This window comes from Cervus canadensis, chromosome 1 (genome assembly GCF_019320065.1).
Source record: "Cervus canadensis isolate Bull #8, Minnesota chromosome 1, ASM1932006v1, whole genome shotgun sequence".
NCBI classification, from domain to species: Eukaryota; Metazoa; Chordata; class Mammalia; order Artiodactyla; family Cervidae; genus Cervus; species Cervus canadensis.
This window is the reverse complement of record NC_057386.1, coordinates 127307626-127326331: the sequence shown is the minus strand read 5'-3', so window position 1 is coordinate 127326331 and position 18706 is coordinate 127307626. Positions and strand designations below refer to the sequence as shown.

Genomic DNA, 18706 nt, shown 5'->3' with positions numbered 1-18706 from the left:
TTCCAACAACACAAGAGATGACTCTACACATGGACATCACCAGATGGTCAATACCGAAATCAAATTGACTATATTCTTTGCAGCCAAAGATAGAGAAGTTCTATGCTTACTCACTCACTTCAGTCGTGTCTGACTCTTTGCAACCCTATGAATTGTAGCCCACCAGGCTCCTCTGTCCATGGGACTCTCCAGGCAAGAATACAGGAGTGGGTTGCCATGCCCTCCTCCAGGGGATTCATCTCGTGTCTGTCTGCTTCTCCTGCATTGCACACAGATGGATTCTTTACCCACAGGGGCCACCTGGGAAGCCAGGAGAAGCTCTACAAAGTCAGGAAAAACAAGACCAGGATTTGACTGTGGCTCAGATCATGAACTCCTTTTTGCAAAATTCAGACTTAAATTGAAGAAAGTAGGGAAGACCGCTAGGCCACTCAGATATGACTTAAATCAAATCCCTTACAATTATACAGTGGAAGTGAACTCTCTCCTACTCTTATTCATTGAAGGCAAATTCCAGCCCCCACTGCTCTCAGCCTCAGGGCCTTTGCATCTGCTTATATCCTCTGTTTCTGCAGACAGTGTCTGGTCACACACACACACTTTATCTATGGCAGCTCCCACATCCTCCTCCTTTAGTCTCCATGTCATCACTATTACTGTCTTCATAAGATTCACTGCTCCTTGCTTATTGCTAGCTTTCTAAACTGGAATACCAAGTCTGGGAGGGGTGTGAAATCTTGTATGCCATATCTGGGGCTACAAGGGTAATTGACACTACCGGAGCACACAGTAGGTGCTCAATGTGTCCACTTTTCTTTGCACTAGGTGCTTAGGAGTCCTTGAATGAATAAATGTCCAGTTGCAAAACCCTGCTTAGAAAGTTAGTGCTTTCTAACCGCTTGATTACCCAAATCACTAGGAATGTTAAACACCGCAGGCTCCATGCCGACCTGAAAGGGAATCTTCAGGGGCGGGGACAGGGACGTCTGATTGAGACCAGGGGCATTTGACTAGCACTACATGAAAGGAGGAGCCTAATAGGCTACAGTCCATGGGGTCGCAGAGTCGGACACGACTGAGCGACTTCACACTTCACTTCACCCTCTCCAATGAAGCCCACTTCTTAAGTCAGATGATACGGAGAATTTAGGTCCCCTTTCCTGATTTACTGTGTGACTAATCCAGAGGAGGTGGTTTTAAAAAAAGAAAAAAAAAAAAGAAAGCGTGGAGATGCCGGGGATTGAACCCGGGGCCTCATACATGCAAAGCATGCGCTCTACCACTGAGCTACATCCCCTCCCCCGAGAAACAGTATTCTTGGAATGAGGATATAGGAAATCGCATTTTCTCCTCTTTTCCAAACGTTGCGTTCGTTCTGGACACTCAGAATTCAGTCCGTGAGTGCCTTTACCAATTCAAAATAGGTCCACATCCCTGGGAGCCCGCTAGCCGGGGACGCCCAGCACTGAGCCGGTGGAGATGGTGGTGCAGAGTAGACGTGGCAGCAGAAGAATGGTATTTCTTTATGAGTCCGGCTGGAGACAGTTACGCAAGCTGCATCCTCGTTAGTATAGTGGTGAGTATCCCCGCCTGTCACGCGGGAGACCGGGGTTCGATTCCCCGACGGGGAGGCTGTCAAGATGTTTTAATTCACTACAGACTCCAAAAGGTCTCCCTTAACAGCCTATAATGTACAGATAATGAAACGAAAGCATGCTATAATCCCATTTGTAACCAGTACGGGTAAATCACGAAAGATGTTCGTGACCCTAAGAACATAGATGAAAAGGACTTGATACTCAGCCAGAAGCAAAGTTCTCTTTTATTGTAAGAATAAATATGCAGTGAGTGTATCCATACTTGTATGTTTAAGAAAATTTAACACATCATTATGACTATAGTTTAAAATGAAAATTGCTCAGAGAACAGATTTCACATGCTATCATGATAAAAAAAGAAATGGTTATTGTGTCAGATAATGAAAAACTGTACTGTGGTTAATTTCAGACTATATAAATGTTTCTAATCACATTGTACACCACAAACTTACACAATGGTAAATAATTATATCTTAATAAATCTGGATAAAATTTTAACAAAATCTTCTATTGAAGTATAGTTGGTTAGCAATGTCGTCTTAGTCAGTTACATTTCTGATCACAATTAATGACAACTAGAGCACGCATTATATAGCTCCTGTCATATACAGGGTAGTATGCAGAAGCGCTTAGCAGGTGTGCACTCATCTAGTCCTCACAGCAAGTCTGGTGGGGGTCAGTTTAAGATAGTAAACAGATGAAATGCAGGCACAGAGAAAGGGTCCAATAACTTGTCTAAGGTCACATAAATCACAATCTGGTCTAGACACTGGTTACTTCTGGGAAAAACTGGGATAGGGTGGGAGTGACTCTGCCTTTCCAAAATTCTGTACGTCCGTGGACTGTGAATTTTTTCACTCTCCTTCCCTTCCTTCCTTCTTTCCTTTCTTCTGTACTCGATTTTTATCAAATTGATACACTACTGTGCTTTCGTGAAAAGCAGCAGTAGGGGTCTCCGGCCGTATCCCCTCTCTCCTGAAGGAATTCTGGAGATGCTGCTTTGGTGTATTGTTTATTTTGAGCTGTCAGCATCTCACTGGTCTCGCTGCCACTTGAGTCCCTCCTGTCCATTCTCCACAAGGAAGCCAGGGGAGACTTTAAGATGTAAATAATATCACTCTCTCCCCAGAGGCTTACCCACACGGAAGAAAGTACAAACCCTTTACCAAGACCTTCAAGGCGGGCAAGACCTGGCCTCTGTTCACCTTTTTCTTCTTGCCTCCTACCTTCTGCCCCCTCACCCTCTTTGCCTCTTCCATGCTGGCTTCCTTTCCATTCCTACAAATAGCCCGACTCTTTCAGCCCCAGGGCCTTTGCATCAGCTGTAGCCTCTACCCCAGAGGCTCTTCCTCAGCGGGCTCTTCATTCCCCAAGTCTTCCCGGCATTCCCTTCCTCTTACTGCCCCCATAACCAGGTATTCCACCCCCTCACAACCATTTATTTTGCTTCTTAGCATTCCTATCACAAGGAACTATTTTGTTACCGTATTTGTGACTGGATCACATAGACATTAAGTGCTTCTCAAACACTTATTAAATGACTTCGCATCATGAAGGACCTCCCCACTTGCTCAACCTCTCCCAAACAGTACTCCCCACCCACCCACCTCCCAAAGGGCAGGGAAGCAGAGAGAGCAGAACCTGGATGCCGACCTGTTGATTTCTTGGTGCCTTGAAGCTGAGCAGGTGTCACGGGTGAGGTGGCTATGCTTGGAGTCTGGATTTGAGTCACTTAGTGCCACGAGGAAGCCACAATCTGGCCCATAGGGCCTCCCACACGCCTTGGGTGGTCAGCCATGGGCTGCTTGCCATGCCTTGGGCTGCCCCGGGAGCTGCACCCAAGGGGAAACCTTGTTCTTTTGCTCACAGAAGAGATCCTGAGAAAGCGGAACTCTGAGCAAGGTAAGATTCAACTAATATTTTTAAGAACCTATTAAGTGCCAGGCACTGTTGTCGGCCTTAAACGATACAGCAGTAACCGAGGCTGATGACTTCTCTGCCCGTCGTGGATCTGTCATTCTAGCTGGGGAAGGGAGGCAACAGATGATGGACAAGGAAAACAGTACCTAGGCTAATAGTAAACAATACAGGGCTGGGGTAGTGGTGGGAGGCGTGATCAGGGAAAGCTTCTCGGAGGCGACCACCATGAAGGACGAGAAGGGGCAGGTGCGGGGCAATCCTGGAAGGCGTGCATTCCAGCTGATTCAGGTCCCCCAGCAAGGAATCCTCTGGTCTATGACGCGGGTCCCTTAGATCACGAGGGGGAGAGAACTGCAACCCAGCGCCAACAGTAGCCGAAATAGCTCAGTTGGGAGAGCGTTAGACTGAAGATCTAAAGGTCCCTGGTTCGATCCCGGGTTTCGGCAGCAGCGTTTTTTTCTTTCTCCCCCCTTTCCACTTGTGTCGGAGGAAAACAAGACGATTCTTTCGAATGATTAAAGGTATTTCATTTTCTTCGTTTAAACCAGCTTCGAGTAGTATCAGAGGGAAGCCAGACGGTGTGGGTACTTCCTCGCACTTCCCCGACTGGAAAAATCCGACAAGTCGAAGAATTACTTGAAGCCATTTCTTTCATTTCATAAACTACCTCTGTTAGACGTTTGTTGACGTCTGTTGGTTACTTTTTGCTGGTTATTTTTTGCTGCTTATTAATTTCTGTTCTCAGAACCCTCGCGACTAAATCATGGGCCGAGGAGGAAGCGGATTCTTTAAGACAGAATTAAATGAAGTGGAACTTTTCCTTTTTGTATTTTGTAAGAAAAGATGAGATATTTAACCTTTTAGGACACGTCACCGGTTGAGGAACGCTGAGGAACACTGAGTGTACCTTTAAGAGCTGAACTGGAAAGGTTCTGGTAGAGCTAGTCCTCGTTAGTATAGTGGTGAGTATCCCCGCCTGTCACGCGGGAGACCGGGGTTCGATTCCCCGACGGGGAGGCAACTTATTTTCTGTCGCCTACACTTTATTTTCTTTTTCTTTTTTGTTCTATATTTTATTTTCATTTCTCTTTCAAGCCAGTTCTTCAGCTTTCATAAAAATTCCTTATTCTTCTCTAAAAAACTAAACCTGGCAAGCAAGCGAGATTTGGTCTGGCGATTGTCTTATTAACTGCTTGGTCACAGTCACCCACGAGCGCCTTCACTTCTTCCCTTGGTTACAAGAAAAAAAAAGTTCTCACATTGAAGTGGAATTTTCCATTTCCAGCATGCCACAACGCCGCTGTCAAGTGCTTGGTTTATATAATGGTTTCCCAAAATAAAACTGTTTCCCTCTAAAACGAGAAGATGCTCACTCTGCTGCAAATATTTCATCTTCTTAGGTCTTGCGCCGGCCCAGAGGTTGGCCTTCAGAAAATGTTCATGGATTTGAAACAGAATGACTCTAAACCGAACTGTTTTCTCGTCTTTATTCACTTGCAGACTGAACTTTTTGAATATAGCTATCATTCTCCCCAGGCTCCTAGTCTTCATTCATTTATTTGCCTGTTCATTTATTATTTTTTTTCCACACTAATTCTATGAATATTTACTGAGTAGTTGTCTGCCAGGCACTGTTCATGGCACAGAAGATAGAGCAGAAAGCAAGACAGAGGAGGCTCTGCTCTCACGAACCTACCAAGTCAGGGGCACAGACAATAAACAGTGTAAAAACAGGTTCTGAAACCGATATATGCTATGAAGAAAAACAAAACAAATCAAAGTGAATGCAAAGGATTCATGGGTGCCTTTATTTTTTTATTAAAAACCTAAAAAAAAATTTTTTTTTGGCCACAAGCACATCAGGTGGCATCTTATTCCTCGACCAGGGATCAAACCAGCCCCCCTGAAGTAGGAGGGTAAAGTCTTAAGGACTGGACCGCCAGGGATCCTTTCAGAGAGTTAGTCAGGAAGGCCTTTCTGAGGACCCTGACAGTGAGAGAAAGATGATCATGAGTATATCTGCTTTCCATGCAGAGAGAATGGCAAGCACAAAGGCCCTGAGGTGCAGGGAGTCTGGTCTGCCTGAGGAACAGCAAAGACAGGTGTGTGGCTAGAGTTCTCCTAGAGAGGAGGACGGGAGTAAGCGAGGGACACTGGCGGGGCAGGGGCCCGCAGATGCCAGATCACAGAGATGCCAGATCACCGAGAGCCTTAAAGGCCACTGTTAGGAGTATGGATTTGATTCTAAGTTTTACACAGAAAGGAAACATGATCGGATTTGTCTGGAGCAGAGCAATCAGGGACACCTACTGAACTGACTACAACCCTTCAACTGGCTTCCAAGCCAGGTCCAGAATACCTCCACTTAAGCCACTATCCTTCTTCCATCCTGCAGGTAAGGTCGCTCTTGTGGCTGTCCCCTTGAGCTAGGGGTATAAGGTCAGACGATGGCTTTCTACAGAGCTCCATTCGGCACCTCACCCCAGCACTCTCCTGTTCTTTCTCTGTTTCACCAAACAGCATCAACAAAGCATCAATCCACACCTGGGGTGATTATGCAAAGCAATAGGTCTTCGCTGGAGCTCATATAACAGCATTTTAAATAATGAGAACTGGCATTTCAGAGCACAGGTCTTGTACCAGGCACTGTTCTAAACCTTCTTTATGTGAAGGAGACATATCATTTGACATCCCTTATACATGGAATATAAAAAGAAATGATACAAATGAACTTATTTACAAAACAGAAAGCGATTCAAACTTAGAAAATGAACTCATGGTTGCCACAGGGAAGGGATAGTTAGGGAGTTTGGGAAGGTCATGTACACACTAATATATTTTAAATGGATAACAATCAAAAGTCTATTGTACAGCACATGGACCTCTCTTCAGTGTTATGTGCTTCCCTGGATGGGAGGAAGCTTTGGGGGAGAATGGTTACTAACACAACATTGTCAATTGACTATAACCCAATACAAATTGTTTCTGGAGCTAAAATAAAAATAAAAATGAAAAAAATAAAATAAAATAAAAGATCAACCTTCTCTGTGTAACTCATTCAAAGGTCACAATCACTCTATGAAGTAGTTACTATTCACATCTCCATTTCACAGAGGAGGCCCAAAGAGGTAAAGTAATGAAATCACAGCTGCTGGGTCCAGTGTCCTGGACACCAGTTCATTTGGACTTTACTGTGAAGAGTTTCAGGTATCCACAGACTGGAAGAGAAATGATCAGTTGAGGATTGAGGTAGCAGGGTATTTTCAGGTGCATTCTGCACATCATAGTAAGTGACTCTATTTCCTGCCAGGAAATCTCAAGTGCTGGTGGGAAAAGGTGAAGCCTAAGTTTTCTGTATTCTCCTTGTCTCTCACCCAACCGGTGAGTGGCAACTTGTTGACTTGAAGGACACTCCATTTTCATCGAAGTACAGTTAATTTACAGTGAGTGCTGTGTTAGTTTCAAGTGTATAGCAAAGTGATTCGGTCACACATATATATATTCTTTTTCTGTTATACATAGATATACATATATTATATACATACATATATATATTATTTTCCAGATTCTTTTCCATTGTAGGTTCATTTTTATAATGGTCTGCAAATCTCAAAGTCACCGAAAGTTGGAATGATTGTAAAGAACAAGAAACCAGAGATTTCTGGGTGGGGGTGCAGTGGGGGCAAGTCCTTATTCATTGGAAAGAAACTCTTTATTTTCCTTTCCTTCTTTTCTGATTGTGAGGCGCAACATTTATGAATAGGTCTGTCTCCCTTTGTTCCTTGGTTCCGGTATCAGAATTTCGGCTGCGGAGCTATGAACCACAGGCCTAGTTCTGAAAGATAAAAGTCAAGTCCGGATTTATTTTGGTTGGTTTTTGCTAAACAAATATACATTTAAACCATTTAATATACAAAATTTTATTTGGAAAAAAAAACTGAAAAATAGACTATAGCAGAGAATTTCAGAATTCATGTTGAAGAGGGAGGGGGATGTAGCTCAGTGGTAGAGCGCATGCTTTGCATGTATGAGGCCCCGGGTTCGATCCCCGGCATCTCCACTACGGTTTCTTTTATTTTTTTTCGTGATTTCATTTTACTTCAATTTCTGCAGGTGTTCACCATACAAACACCTCAGACGTGATTATAACAGGAGGTATTACAGTCAATCCTAAAGGAAATCAGCCCTGAATATTCACTGGAAGGACTGATGCTGAAGCTGAAGCTCCAATACTTTGGCCACTTGATGTGAAAAACTGACTCATTAGAAAAGACCCTGATGCTGGGAAAGACTGAAGGCAGGAGGAGAAGGGGACGACAGAGGATGAGATGGTTGGATGGCATTACTGACTCAATGGACACGAGTTTGAGCAATCTCTGGGAGATTGTGAAGGACAGGGAAGCCTGGTGTTCTGCAGTCCATGGGGTCGCAAAGAGTTGGACACGAGTGAGAGATTGAACTGATTACTCCTCCAGTCACTATGTGAAAAGGAGATTTTCACAATAGAGGTGACCCACCCCTTGCTTAACTCCCTAACACTCTCAAAGTAATTTTGTTAGAAGAGGCAGAAGGAAACAGTTACAAGAAACATGTCAAGGCAAAACCTAATGTGATGACTGAAACCATGGCAAAAGTGAGAATAATCATTTAGGGAGTTTACCCCCTGCTTCCTGGCATTTGACTGCAGTTAGAGGCCTGGAGGCCTGGTGACTCATTCCAGGCCGTGAGACGGCAAGCTTGGTAGTCATTCAAAGGTCTAAGCGGCTGTGCTGGCCTGTGCCCTTTTTTCTGCTCTCAGTAACGACCATTTTTCAAAGGCAGCCACCCAAAAGGAAACCAGCAGTTCGAGGAGGCAGCATTTTGCTTCCTGCTTCCTCCCCAACGGGCCACAAATGAATGCATGAATGGCTGTGGCACACATACCTTTTCAACCTGTATTTGTACACTGTATTTTATCCTTAAAAATAAGAGCTATTTTATTAAAAGAAGGGATCCTGTTGCATTCTGTAGGGTTGGCAGTTCTTTGTCTGCAGTAATAACGAATTTGTCAGCCATCAAATCCTTTCTCTCATTTGATCTGACCTCATATTTTAAATCATAAGAACAGCTCAGCTTAGAGCTGGAGGGATCTGACTCTGCACAGACCTCATGTTTTGAGATGAAACTGAAATTCATGAAATGACTCACCAGTTGGGGAGTGAAATACCGGTGACAGCTTCTCTTTGTAAGGAAATTCCATGAAGGTTATTTCTCCCTAAATGTCAACAAGGTTTTAAGAGAAAAAAAAAGTTGAGATTATTTTTAAAGTTATCAGACCTCACATGAAATGAATCATATGCTTCTGTTTTACTGTGTATCTTATGATTAAATAGTTCTAACGGCACAATGATAAAGAAAAAAACACCATAAGGAAGAAAGAACAAGGTTTGCGCTGGGAAATGGAGCTTTCTAGAAAAGATGTCTTGAATCTTTGGGGAAAAAAAATGTTTTCCAATCATTAGATCTGGTTTCACAATTAAAAAAAAAAATCAAAGCCCTTTGTATGAGGTACCAAAAGTAGTCACATTCATGGGACTGCCCTTACAGTCTTCTGGTTAAGACTCCATCCTTCCACTGCAGGGGGCAGGGGTTTCATATCTGGTCAGGGAACTAACATCCCTGCATACAGCACTGCCAGGAGTAAAAAACAAACAAAAAATTAGCCAAATTCATAGAGACAGAAGGAATGATGGTGGCCAAGGATTGGGCGTGAAGGATTAGGGTGAGTGTTTAATGAGTACAGAGTTTCAGTCTTGCAAGATGAAGAATGGTGACAGATGGTGGTGATGGTTGCACATGAACTGAAAATTGAAGGGTAGCAGAATATACCACCCGAAAATATGTTCCTTTGATATTATTTTGAGCTATTGGCACTTGAAAAACAGCAAAGTGAGGTTTTCACTGAACTCCACTTATTTGCCCAAACACAGATCCTTCAAAAGGAACTCAGTGGTCCTAGATCCTCTTCCCAAGAGTTTAACTAACCAGAGAAGATTGGCTTTTGACATAGGAGAGACTAAAATGACACTGAACTTTGTCACAAACTATCATATCTCTATTCTTCTGTTCTCCCAGTAAAAATCATTTACTCTCCCTTTAGAGACCTTTCTATATTAAGATGATGTGTGTGTTAGTTGCTTTGGGACCCCATGGACTGTAGCCTGTCAGGCTCCTCTTGCATGGAATTCTCCAGGCAAGGATACTGAAATGGGTTGTCATTGCCTTCTCCAGGTGATCCTCCTGACCCAGCGATCAAACTCTGGTCTCCAGCACTGCTGGCAGATTCTTTACCATCTGAGACACCTGGGAAGCCTGTTAAAATGGTATGTAAGCCTAAATTCTAAAGTCTCCTCTCTGAGTGACACATTTTCCCTCTGGAGTATGTCCCTAACATAACACGAAGTGTGCTTGTTAATAAACTATTGTTTTTTGTCTTTAATATCTCTTACTAATCTTTCATTACAGGTGTCTGGGCTAAGAACTCAGAAGGGTAAAAGGAAAATAATTTTTCCTTCCCTACAATATACTTACCACTACTGACTTGTACACTTAGAAGTGGTTAAGAGAAAAAAAAAAACTGGTTAAGAGGATATATCTTGTGTGTATTTTGCCACAATCTAAAAACAATAAATTAAAACACAAAACAAAGCAAAGACCCAATAAGTTAACTGCTTAACATTCCTATACTAGGCAAAATTGGAGACTAGAACTTCAGTATGATTTTCTCACTGGTAGATTATGAAATGGGTTGTTTTGAAGCTGGACAAATTTGTGTTCTGCCACACAATGCAAATACACACTTGTTCGCAGCGAAAGGAACATAGTCTCTAGGGCCTCTTCTTTTTTTTTTCCCCAAGCAGTAGGTTTCCTTGACTTCCTTTTATGGTTATATAACTGATGACACTGCAAGGCAAAACTTTCCCATCCAGCTCTCCGATTTCACCCTCTCTTGGGAGGAAAATGTTTGTTGGTCATTTTGTGGACATTCTCATGATGTTAAGCTCCATACAATGTTGTGACCTTCAAGGGGAACTGAATCTGTTGGGGGAAGGAGGAAAGGCAGGCGGACAAACAGGCACCAGTCCAATCTCCTGCAGCCCAACACCCAGGCCCTTTGTGAGCTCAGCTCATCACATGCTCGTGCCTGCCTGCCAATTCTGCCTTGTTGCTGGGCCTCTGTCACTCTTCCATTGGTGCCAGCTCTGAGGCAATCCTTTCTGGGGTGCCTGCAAAGGACGGATAAGTGGGTGGAAGAAACTGAAAATGGATCCAGTGACTCATCCTGCTTCTGGCATGTTCTAGCATATTGCATTCTAGGTCAGGGGATTTTAGCAGTGTGACTTGGATTACTGAATCCAAGTGGGACATTTAGATTTTGGGAGCCCTTTTCAGCAAATAGAAAAGCAGTTGTAACAACAACAACAATAATCCTCTGTAGAGCAAGGTTTGTCAACACAGTGGATTACTGACATTGGGGGCCAGGTTAATTCTGTATTGTGGGGGAATGTTCATTGCAGATTGTTTAGCAGCATCCCTGGCCTTCCTCACTAGATACTAGTGGCACCCCTCAACCCCAATACCATAGTGTGACCACCAAAAATGGCTCCTGGGAATTCCCTGGAAGTCCAGTGGTTAGAACTTGTGCTTTCACTGCTGTGGCCTGGTTTCAATCCCTGGTTGGGGAACTGAGATGCTACAAGCCTAGTGCTGAGCCAAAAAAAAAAAAAGAAAAGTCTATAGACATTGTCAAATGACCACCCAGGGGCCAAATCTCTCGTGATTGAAAACTACCGCTCTGGAGAAACATCAGCCACCTGTCTTTGGAGAGGTCATTTTTCTCTCCCTTCCCTCTCACCTCAGGGCTAGACCTTGGGCAAATTTTTATTTCTATTTGCTTCAACCAAACCCACAATTAGACTTAAATTAGAGAGGGCAAGGGTATTGCAGAGAACTCTTCTGATAGAGATAACATCAGTGTTTTCAGTTTCTAAGAATATAGTTTTCTCTTTGGAGATAACCCCTGGCCCATTCCCCCCTCCCCTCTCCCTCCTTTGAGCCTCTCTTCTCCCTCCTCTTTATCTTTCTTTCCTCCCATGTCTCTGAAATCAGGCCTGTTTTTCTCTGTACCTTTTGGATTCTGAAAAAAAACTATCTCACAAAGCTTGTGACTCAGGCTTTAAACAGCATGAATCACAAGGCTTGCAGCAAGCGAACAGCCAAAAGCAAACAGGGTGTGGTTTGAAGCCAGGCCTGGTCATCTGAGAAAGAACCTCACCTTTTTGTTCTTCTGTAAATCTCTTTCTGAAATTTAGGGAGCAGGGGGAAACCAAAAACTTAGAGCCTCAATGTTCTGTCCCTTTAAATCTCCTTTCCAAAAATTTAGAAATAACTTGCACAGAAATCTGTATTAGAAGTCACTGTGAAACCACAGAAATGTGGTTTGCAGGGAGAAGGGGCTCCAAAGAGCTCCAGTTCGCTAAGTTTCAGTACAGAAAAAATTTGGTGAGAGGCAAAGTGATAAATAAAAAGTGATTTATTAGACTAAGATGATTGTAAGGTTTACAAGCGGGAGGGTGAGAGGGTGCTGCTCACCAAGTACTTAGTGGGCTACAGTTTATAATCAAAAGAAAATTGGGGAGTGGGAGAAGACCACCTTCTTCATTCTCAAGTAGACATCAAGCTTCCATCATCAGTTCCTCCTCCATATTGGGCAGGGTAGTTTTCTTATCCCTGCCTGGTCGAGTCAGGATGGTCATGGCATGATAGCGATGAGCAAAACGGTGGTAACATATACTAAAACTGGTAAATCAAGTCAGGTTTCAGTATAATGTCACCCTTTCTTTTTATTTTTTAGTGTGCCCAGAGGAGCATGTCCTAGGAATCAATACGTTATTGAGCTCAGTGGGCAGGATGTGGGTCTCATTCTACCATTGTTTCATTGGTTTGGGGGCCTGCCTGATGCTTCTGTTGCATGGTTTTATTGCTGAGCAAGCCTGCTTGCTTTTGTGGTTAAGTAAAGCTGCTTTCTTGAGTGAAAGACCCCTTAATTTATAAGGATCTCCCTTACTCTTTTCCCTATGTGATTAGTCCCAATCACATAGGGTCTACTAACATGAAAAGTGACATTTTATTTTTAATTTTAACTTCCCAGTAATAAACTCATCCTGAAAAATGTTAAAAATTGACAGAGGTTAAAGGCTGTTTAGAAAACTGCTTGGATCTTTTTCATAACTACATATATATACACGGGTTACCAAAGAAAATATATACCAGTTTTGTTTTTATTCACATTTTATGTATAATCTTTAAATTATGTAATGTTCATAAGCTCAAGCAGGAATGTAGTCTTTTCCTAATGGCAGAATATTTCTTAATTGGTTGCCTCTTTTTCTATATACATATATTTTTGAAGGCTTTACCAGTAAAAACTTAAAAACACCCTCCTCTCATTTATAGAAATAGGAAATAGTCTAGAAGAGTCCAGAAAGAACAGTAGCTGGGGAATTGCAGACATGAGGGATTTTTCACTGTAAATGTCATGTCAACATGTTAAAATATTTTAGGGTTTCATCGTATTCATATGGTTTACTTTAAAAAATCTGCTGGAGAAATGACATAGAGATCAATCACAAAATACATTATCATAAAAAATAAGAAAGATCTAACTGGTAATCTTTCTTCTTTTACCCAAATGAAATTTGCCTATAGAAGTTTTATGTTTGGGATATTTCACCCCCAGGAATAAACAGAACTTAGATTCAATTAGTATCTTTTTAAAATCTTGGGCTTAAACAGGTTTGATTTCTGATTTTTGAGCTCAGGTAAATATCAACAGAATTCAAATCCTGATGCCTCCCGGATTACAAATCAAGCACAAACCAGGAAGCCTAAAGAGCAATCTGGAAAGTTCTATCAGCTTCCAGGTCCAGCTCAAAGAGTTTTACACGGCTGTGTGGAATTTCTGCTTTTCTTTTCAAAATTCAATGTACTCCTGCTATAGGGATTTCTCCCTTGGAAACTTATTTTTCATTCCTGTTCGGAGGAATTCCTGAGGGTTCTGACGACCTGTCTGAGGCGGGCTTTAGACCGTAGCCCTGATATTTGCCGAGTCATTCACCTTGTCCCGGTGCCCGCCCGGTGGGGGACGGGCTCGGCCGCCACAGGTTGGGGGCTGGACCCCCGGGGAGGCCTTCCGACGGGCTGAAGATAAAGTGGTTAGGAAAATATTGTCGTTATCTAAAGTAGACCCAGAATAAAGACCCCTCTTTATTCGCGAGGTGGGGGGAGGGGCAGGGAGGCGTGCGCGCCTGGGGATCCGGACTCTGGCTCGGCGTGAGGCGCTAGACCGGAGCACTGTCCGCCTAGGGCGGGTCTCGCGAACGGCGGGGCCCGTCCGGGCTGAGGGGAGGGGGCAACGGGGTCGGTTGGCAGGACAGCCGGTTCCGGACGCCCAAACAAATCCGTGCCATGTTTTCGCACCTGCCGCTCCCCGCTCCTTCCGGGCAAGTCGAGCGCTGGCTGCTTCCGCTGTCTACCGTTCAACGAAAGCGCTGATCCCTCCGCTCGGCCGCTCAGGACGGCCGCCCGCTCCCCAGCAGAATCGGCCCCAAAGCCCCAGTATTCATGAGAGAGCACCTTAAGTGGAGAATGAGTCGATTCTGGGGGACTGCTTTTCTCTTTAGAGGGTCGGAGGCCTGCGAAAAGTAGTCCCTTCCCGGCTTTTTGCGGAAGAATCCACCGGGGCGGGGCTACCCATGAATATATAAGGAAGCCCCGGGTGTGGCGTAGGCAGTTCCGTCCGGACCGGGAGTTCAGATTTCGTTCTTCTGTGTTCGGTGCTGTCACCACCACCAATTGGTGAGGAGGGATCCCGGGGATGTTGTGGCCGTGCAGCTGCTGGGGGCGCGGGTGGTTTGCCGGCCCACCGCGGGCCGAGGGGCATCCGGGGCCTACAATTCCCCTGGGCGCGCGAGCAGCAGGGTGGCCCTGAGGGGTAGGAACGCGGCAAAATGGCGGCCGTTCCCGATCCCTCAGTGGGAGAAGGCAGGCTCTGAGGCTGGTTCTGAGGTGGGACGCGAGGATGGGGAGTAGGGAGGGGACTGTGAGTGTAAAGTGAACGCGAGAGGCCCGTGAGGTCTCCGTGGCGGCAGGGTCCAGCTTTCTATGGGACGAGGGTTGGGTAGCGTGTGAGGGAGTCGAATATTAGGTCACGGTTTGACAGGTGCGACTACTCGATTTCCTGTCGCAGTGGTGGTGGTGTTTAGTCGCTCAGTCGTGTCCTACTCTTTGCAACCCTGTGGGCTGCAGCAATACAGGCTTTCTTGTTTTTCGGGGGCTAATAACTGCAGACGCTACTGAGCCGTCCTACGCCGGCGATGGGGGAGGGGACCCGCTGGTCACCGCAGTTAGGAGACGTCAGCCCTTCTGTGGGCTCATAATCTAGGGTGGGGCCATCTCCCGGCATGTATGTGGGGAGGTGTTTACTCCTTTTGGGACACAGGGTTTGGGCCTGGGGTGGACGCTGCAGTGTTGACAAAGGACAGACATCAAGTGAGGGGGGAGGATAAGTGAGGCCCGTGAATTGATTTGGGTCAGGCTTCCCTGCTTTTCACTCTTAAGTACCTGAAACTGTGTTTTTGAGCTTGTCAAGCTTGTGAGTTGTTGGGCAAGTTAGTTGTTTGGCTAGCACATAGTGAAGTTTTTAGCATTAAGCGTTGGTTGAGCCGTGAATTAACTGCTAAATGCTGGGGCTCTTTTTTGTGTTATTTTTTTGTTCCAACAGACAATGCAGATCTTTGTAAAGACCCTCACTGGTAAAACCATCACTCTGGAGGTGGAGCCCAGTGACACCATCGAGAATGTCAAGGGGAAGATACAAGAAAAAGAGGGCATTCCTCCAGACCAGCAGAGGTTGATCTTTGCCGGGAAACAGCTGGAAGATGGGCGCACCCTGTCTGACTACAACATCCAGAAAGAGTCCACTCTGCACCTGGTCCTCCGCCTCAGAGGTGGGATGCAGATCTTCGTGAAGACCCTGACCGGTAAGACCATCACCCTGGAGGTGGAGCCCAGTGACACCATCGAGAATGTCAAGGCCAAGATCCAAGACAAAGAGGGCATCCCCCCGGACCAGCAGAGGTTGATCTTTGCCGGGAAACAGCTGGAAGATGGGCGCACCCTGTCTGACTACAACATCCAGAAAGAGTCCACTCTGCACCTGGTCCTCCGCCTCAGAGGTGGGATGCAGATCTTCGTGAAGACCCTGACCGGTAAGACCATCACCCTAGAGGTGGAGCCCAGTGACACCATCGAGAATGTCAAGGCCAAGATCCAAGACAAAGAGGGCATCCCCCCGGACCAGCAGAGGTTGATCTTTGCGGGGAAACAGCTGGAAGATGGGCGCACCCTGTCTGACTACAACATCCAGAAAGAGTCCACTCTGCACCTGGTCCTCCGCCTCAGAGGTGGGATGCAGATCTTCGTGAAGACCCTGACCGGTAAGACCATCACCTGGAGGTGGAGCCAGTGACACCATCGAGAATGTCAAGGCCAAGATCCAAGACAAAGAGGGCATCCCCCCGGACCAGCAGAGGTTGATCTTTGCGGGAAACAGCTGGAAGATGGGCGCACCCTGTCTGACTACAACATCCAGAAAGAGTCCACTCTGCACCTGGTCTCCGCCTCAGAGGTGGGATGCAGATCTTCGTGAAGACCCTGACCCGGTAAGACCATCACCCTGGGAGGTAAGCCCAGTGACACCATCGAGAATGTCAAGGCCAAGATCCAAGACAAAGAGGGCATCCCCCCGGACCAGCAGAGGTTGATCTTTGCGGGGAAACAGCTGGAAGATGGGCGCACCCTGTCTGACTACAACATCCAGAAAGAGTCCACTCTGCACCTGGTCCTCCGCCTCAGAGGTGGGATGCAGATCTTCGTGAAGACCCTGACCGGTAAGACCATCACCCTGGAGGTGGAGCCCAGTGACACCATCGAGAATGTCAAGGCCAAGATCCAAGACAAAGAGGGCATCCCCCCAGACCAGCAGAGGTTGATCTTTGCCGGGAAACAGCTGGAAGATGGGCGCACCCTGTCTGACTACAACATCCAGAAAGAGTCCACTCTGCACCTGGTCCTCCGCCTCAGAGGTGGGATGCAGATCTTCGTGAAGACCCTGACCGGTAAGACCATCACCCTAGAGGTGGAGCCCAGTGACACCATCGAGAATGTCAAGGCCAAGATCCAAGACAAAGAGGGCATCCCCCCGGACCAGCAGAGGTTGATCTTTGCGGGGAAACAGCTGGAAGATGGGCGCACCCTGTCTGACTACAACATCCAGAAAGAGTCCACTCTGCACCTGGTCCTCCCCTCAGAGGTGGGATGCAGATCTTCGTGAAGACCCTGACCGGTAAGACCATCACCCTGGAGGTGGAGCCCAGTGACACCATCGAGAATGTCAAGGCCAAGATCCAAGACAAAGAGGGCATCCCCCCGGACCAGCAGAGGTTGATCTTTGCCGGGAAACAGCTGGAAGATGGGCGCACCCTGTCTGACTACAACATCCAGAAAGAGTCCACTCTGCACCTGGTCCTCCGCCTCAGAGGTGGGATGCAGATCTTCGTGAAGACCCTGACCGGTAAGACCATCACGCTGGAGGTGGAGCCCAGTGACACCATCGAGAATGTCAAGGCCAAGATCCAAGACAAAGAGGGCATCCCCCCAGACCAGCAGAGGTTGATCTTTGCCGGGAAACAGCTGGAAGATGGGCGCACCCTGTCTGACTACAACATCCAGAAAGAGTCCACTCTGCACTTGGTCCTGCGCTTGAGGGGAGGTGTTTTAAGTTCTCCCTTTTAAGCTTTCAATAAATTACATTGCACTTTTCTTTCAATAAAGTTGTTGCATTCCCAAATAGTGTAATTTATTTATTTAGGGGTGGGTGAGAGTTCAAGGGTTTTGTTCTACCAGATATTTTAGTAGTAACCTGAAGGTAAAAAATGTCAAGAAAAGATGGCCTTAATTAGAACTGTAGTGGGTGAGTATAAATGAAAACAAAATTTGGAGGTTGTGGTTAGAATTCTCCATATGTACACTCATATGTAGATTTACTTATAAACTACTGATTTTAAAAGCACTGAGTTTGGGAGTTGTGCTTAAGAGTGGGAAAGTTTCCGAAACACCAGCAGGGAGGTGATATTAAAAAGGGTGGGAATGGTGGAAGAGCCTGCAGAAAAATCACCTTTAGTACATAGTTGCGAGTTCACATTGAGGTGCACAGAAAATGGTTTTACCAGAATTTTGAGAAAGATGTGGCATAGTCTCATTAGATTTCATGCTAGAAAGTTTGGGATTTAGTAATTAAAGCTACTGTCATTTTTGTTGTAAAGTTGTCAAGATTCTTTAATTTTATATGACTATGAAGAATTTATATACAGCTTAATTGTGGGTGAAGCAGTGGGCTCTTGGTGTTTTATAGTAGTGACATTTACCAAGGCAGGTGCTATTGGTACACTTTTTAAGTCATAATGAGAGCCAAAGGTTTTTGAAAGTAGGAAGGAGCTGGTGGTAGGCACTGCTGAAATCTGACACATTGAAGGAGTTTAAATAAGAGGTGGTTTCCTCCAAAGAACAAATTGACTCCAATTTCTCCCTTCCACTCTCCCATATTTAGGGTATCCACATGTAGTATCTGTGCAGAGAAAAATTTGTATTACTGAAATAGCTAAGTAAGGCCTAGGTGTAAGGGGACAAGAAATGCCGTTTGGTAAATTTGTAAATCTTAGGCAAATTCATTACTTGTGGTTTTTCACTTCATTTTTACAAATGCCTGTATATTTCATTGGATTTTCATGATTCACTCATACAAGTGAATATATAGGTCAAGAAGCAACATTACAAGAATATGTGGAACTTCACACATCTAGTCACAATGTGAATCTGGTCAATATGTGAATAGACCTGTAACCACATCTAATAACTGTGAATAGTTTTTGTATAAGTAATTGTGTTGCTCATTGAAAATGAGTGGTCATAAATAGGGGAAAAACTTCAATAGCATCTTGAAAATGGCCATTCTGTGGGACAGGTTTTGCATGATTCCTCCATCAGTGTTATCAAATGATGAGTTCTTTGTCTTCAAGTATGAGTGTGTC

The 18706-nt window shown here is 45.1% G+C and overlaps 1 protein-coding gene, 1 long non-coding RNA gene and 5 other non-coding genes across 7 annotated transcripts; 6 read left to right on the top strand and 1 right to left on the bottom strand.

Moving 5' to 3' along the window:
• Nucleotides 1–1225: 1225 nt before the first annotated feature.
• On the bottom strand, nucleotides 1226–1297 carry TRNAA-UGC. The gene has a single exon. It is a non-coding gene; the product is annotated as a tRNA-Ala (tRNA).
• A 262-nt stretch (nucleotides 1298–1559) lies between these two features.
• TRNAD-GUC lies at nucleotides 1560–1631 on the top strand. The gene has a single exon. It is a non-coding gene; the product is annotated as a tRNA-Asp (tRNA).
• A 1551-nt stretch (nucleotides 1632–3182) lies between these two features.
• On the top strand, nucleotides 3183–7789 carry LOC122424609. The gene is made up of 3 exons (XR_006264483.1): nucleotides 3183–3500; nucleotides 4067–4480; nucleotides 7632–7789. It is a non-coding gene; the product is annotated as an uncharacterized LOC122424609 (long non-coding RNA).
• Nucleotides 3892–3964, top strand: TRNAF-GAA. Its single transcript has one exon. It is a non-coding gene; the product is annotated as a tRNA-Phe (tRNA).
• Nucleotides 4464–4535, top strand: TRNAD-GUC. Its single transcript has one exon. It is a non-coding gene; the product is annotated as a tRNA-Asp (tRNA).
• On the top strand, nucleotides 7507–7578 carry TRNAA-UGC. Its single transcript has one exon. It is a non-coding gene; the product is annotated as a tRNA-Ala (tRNA).
• A 6486-nt stretch (nucleotides 7790–14275) lies between the features above and the next one.
• On the top strand, nucleotides 14276–17466 carry UBC (ubiquitin C). The gene is given in 7 exon segments (XM_043442600.1): nucleotides 14276–14414; nucleotides 15340–16073; nucleotides 16075–16157; nucleotides 16160–16231; nucleotides 16234–16277; nucleotides 16279–16918; nucleotides 16921–17466. Coding segments are annotated over 6 exon segments (2061 nt in total). The 5' UTR covers nucleotides 14276–14414; nucleotides 15340–15342; the 3' UTR covers nucleotides 17412–17466.
• The last annotated feature ends 1240 nt before the right edge of the window (nucleotides 17467–18706 follow it).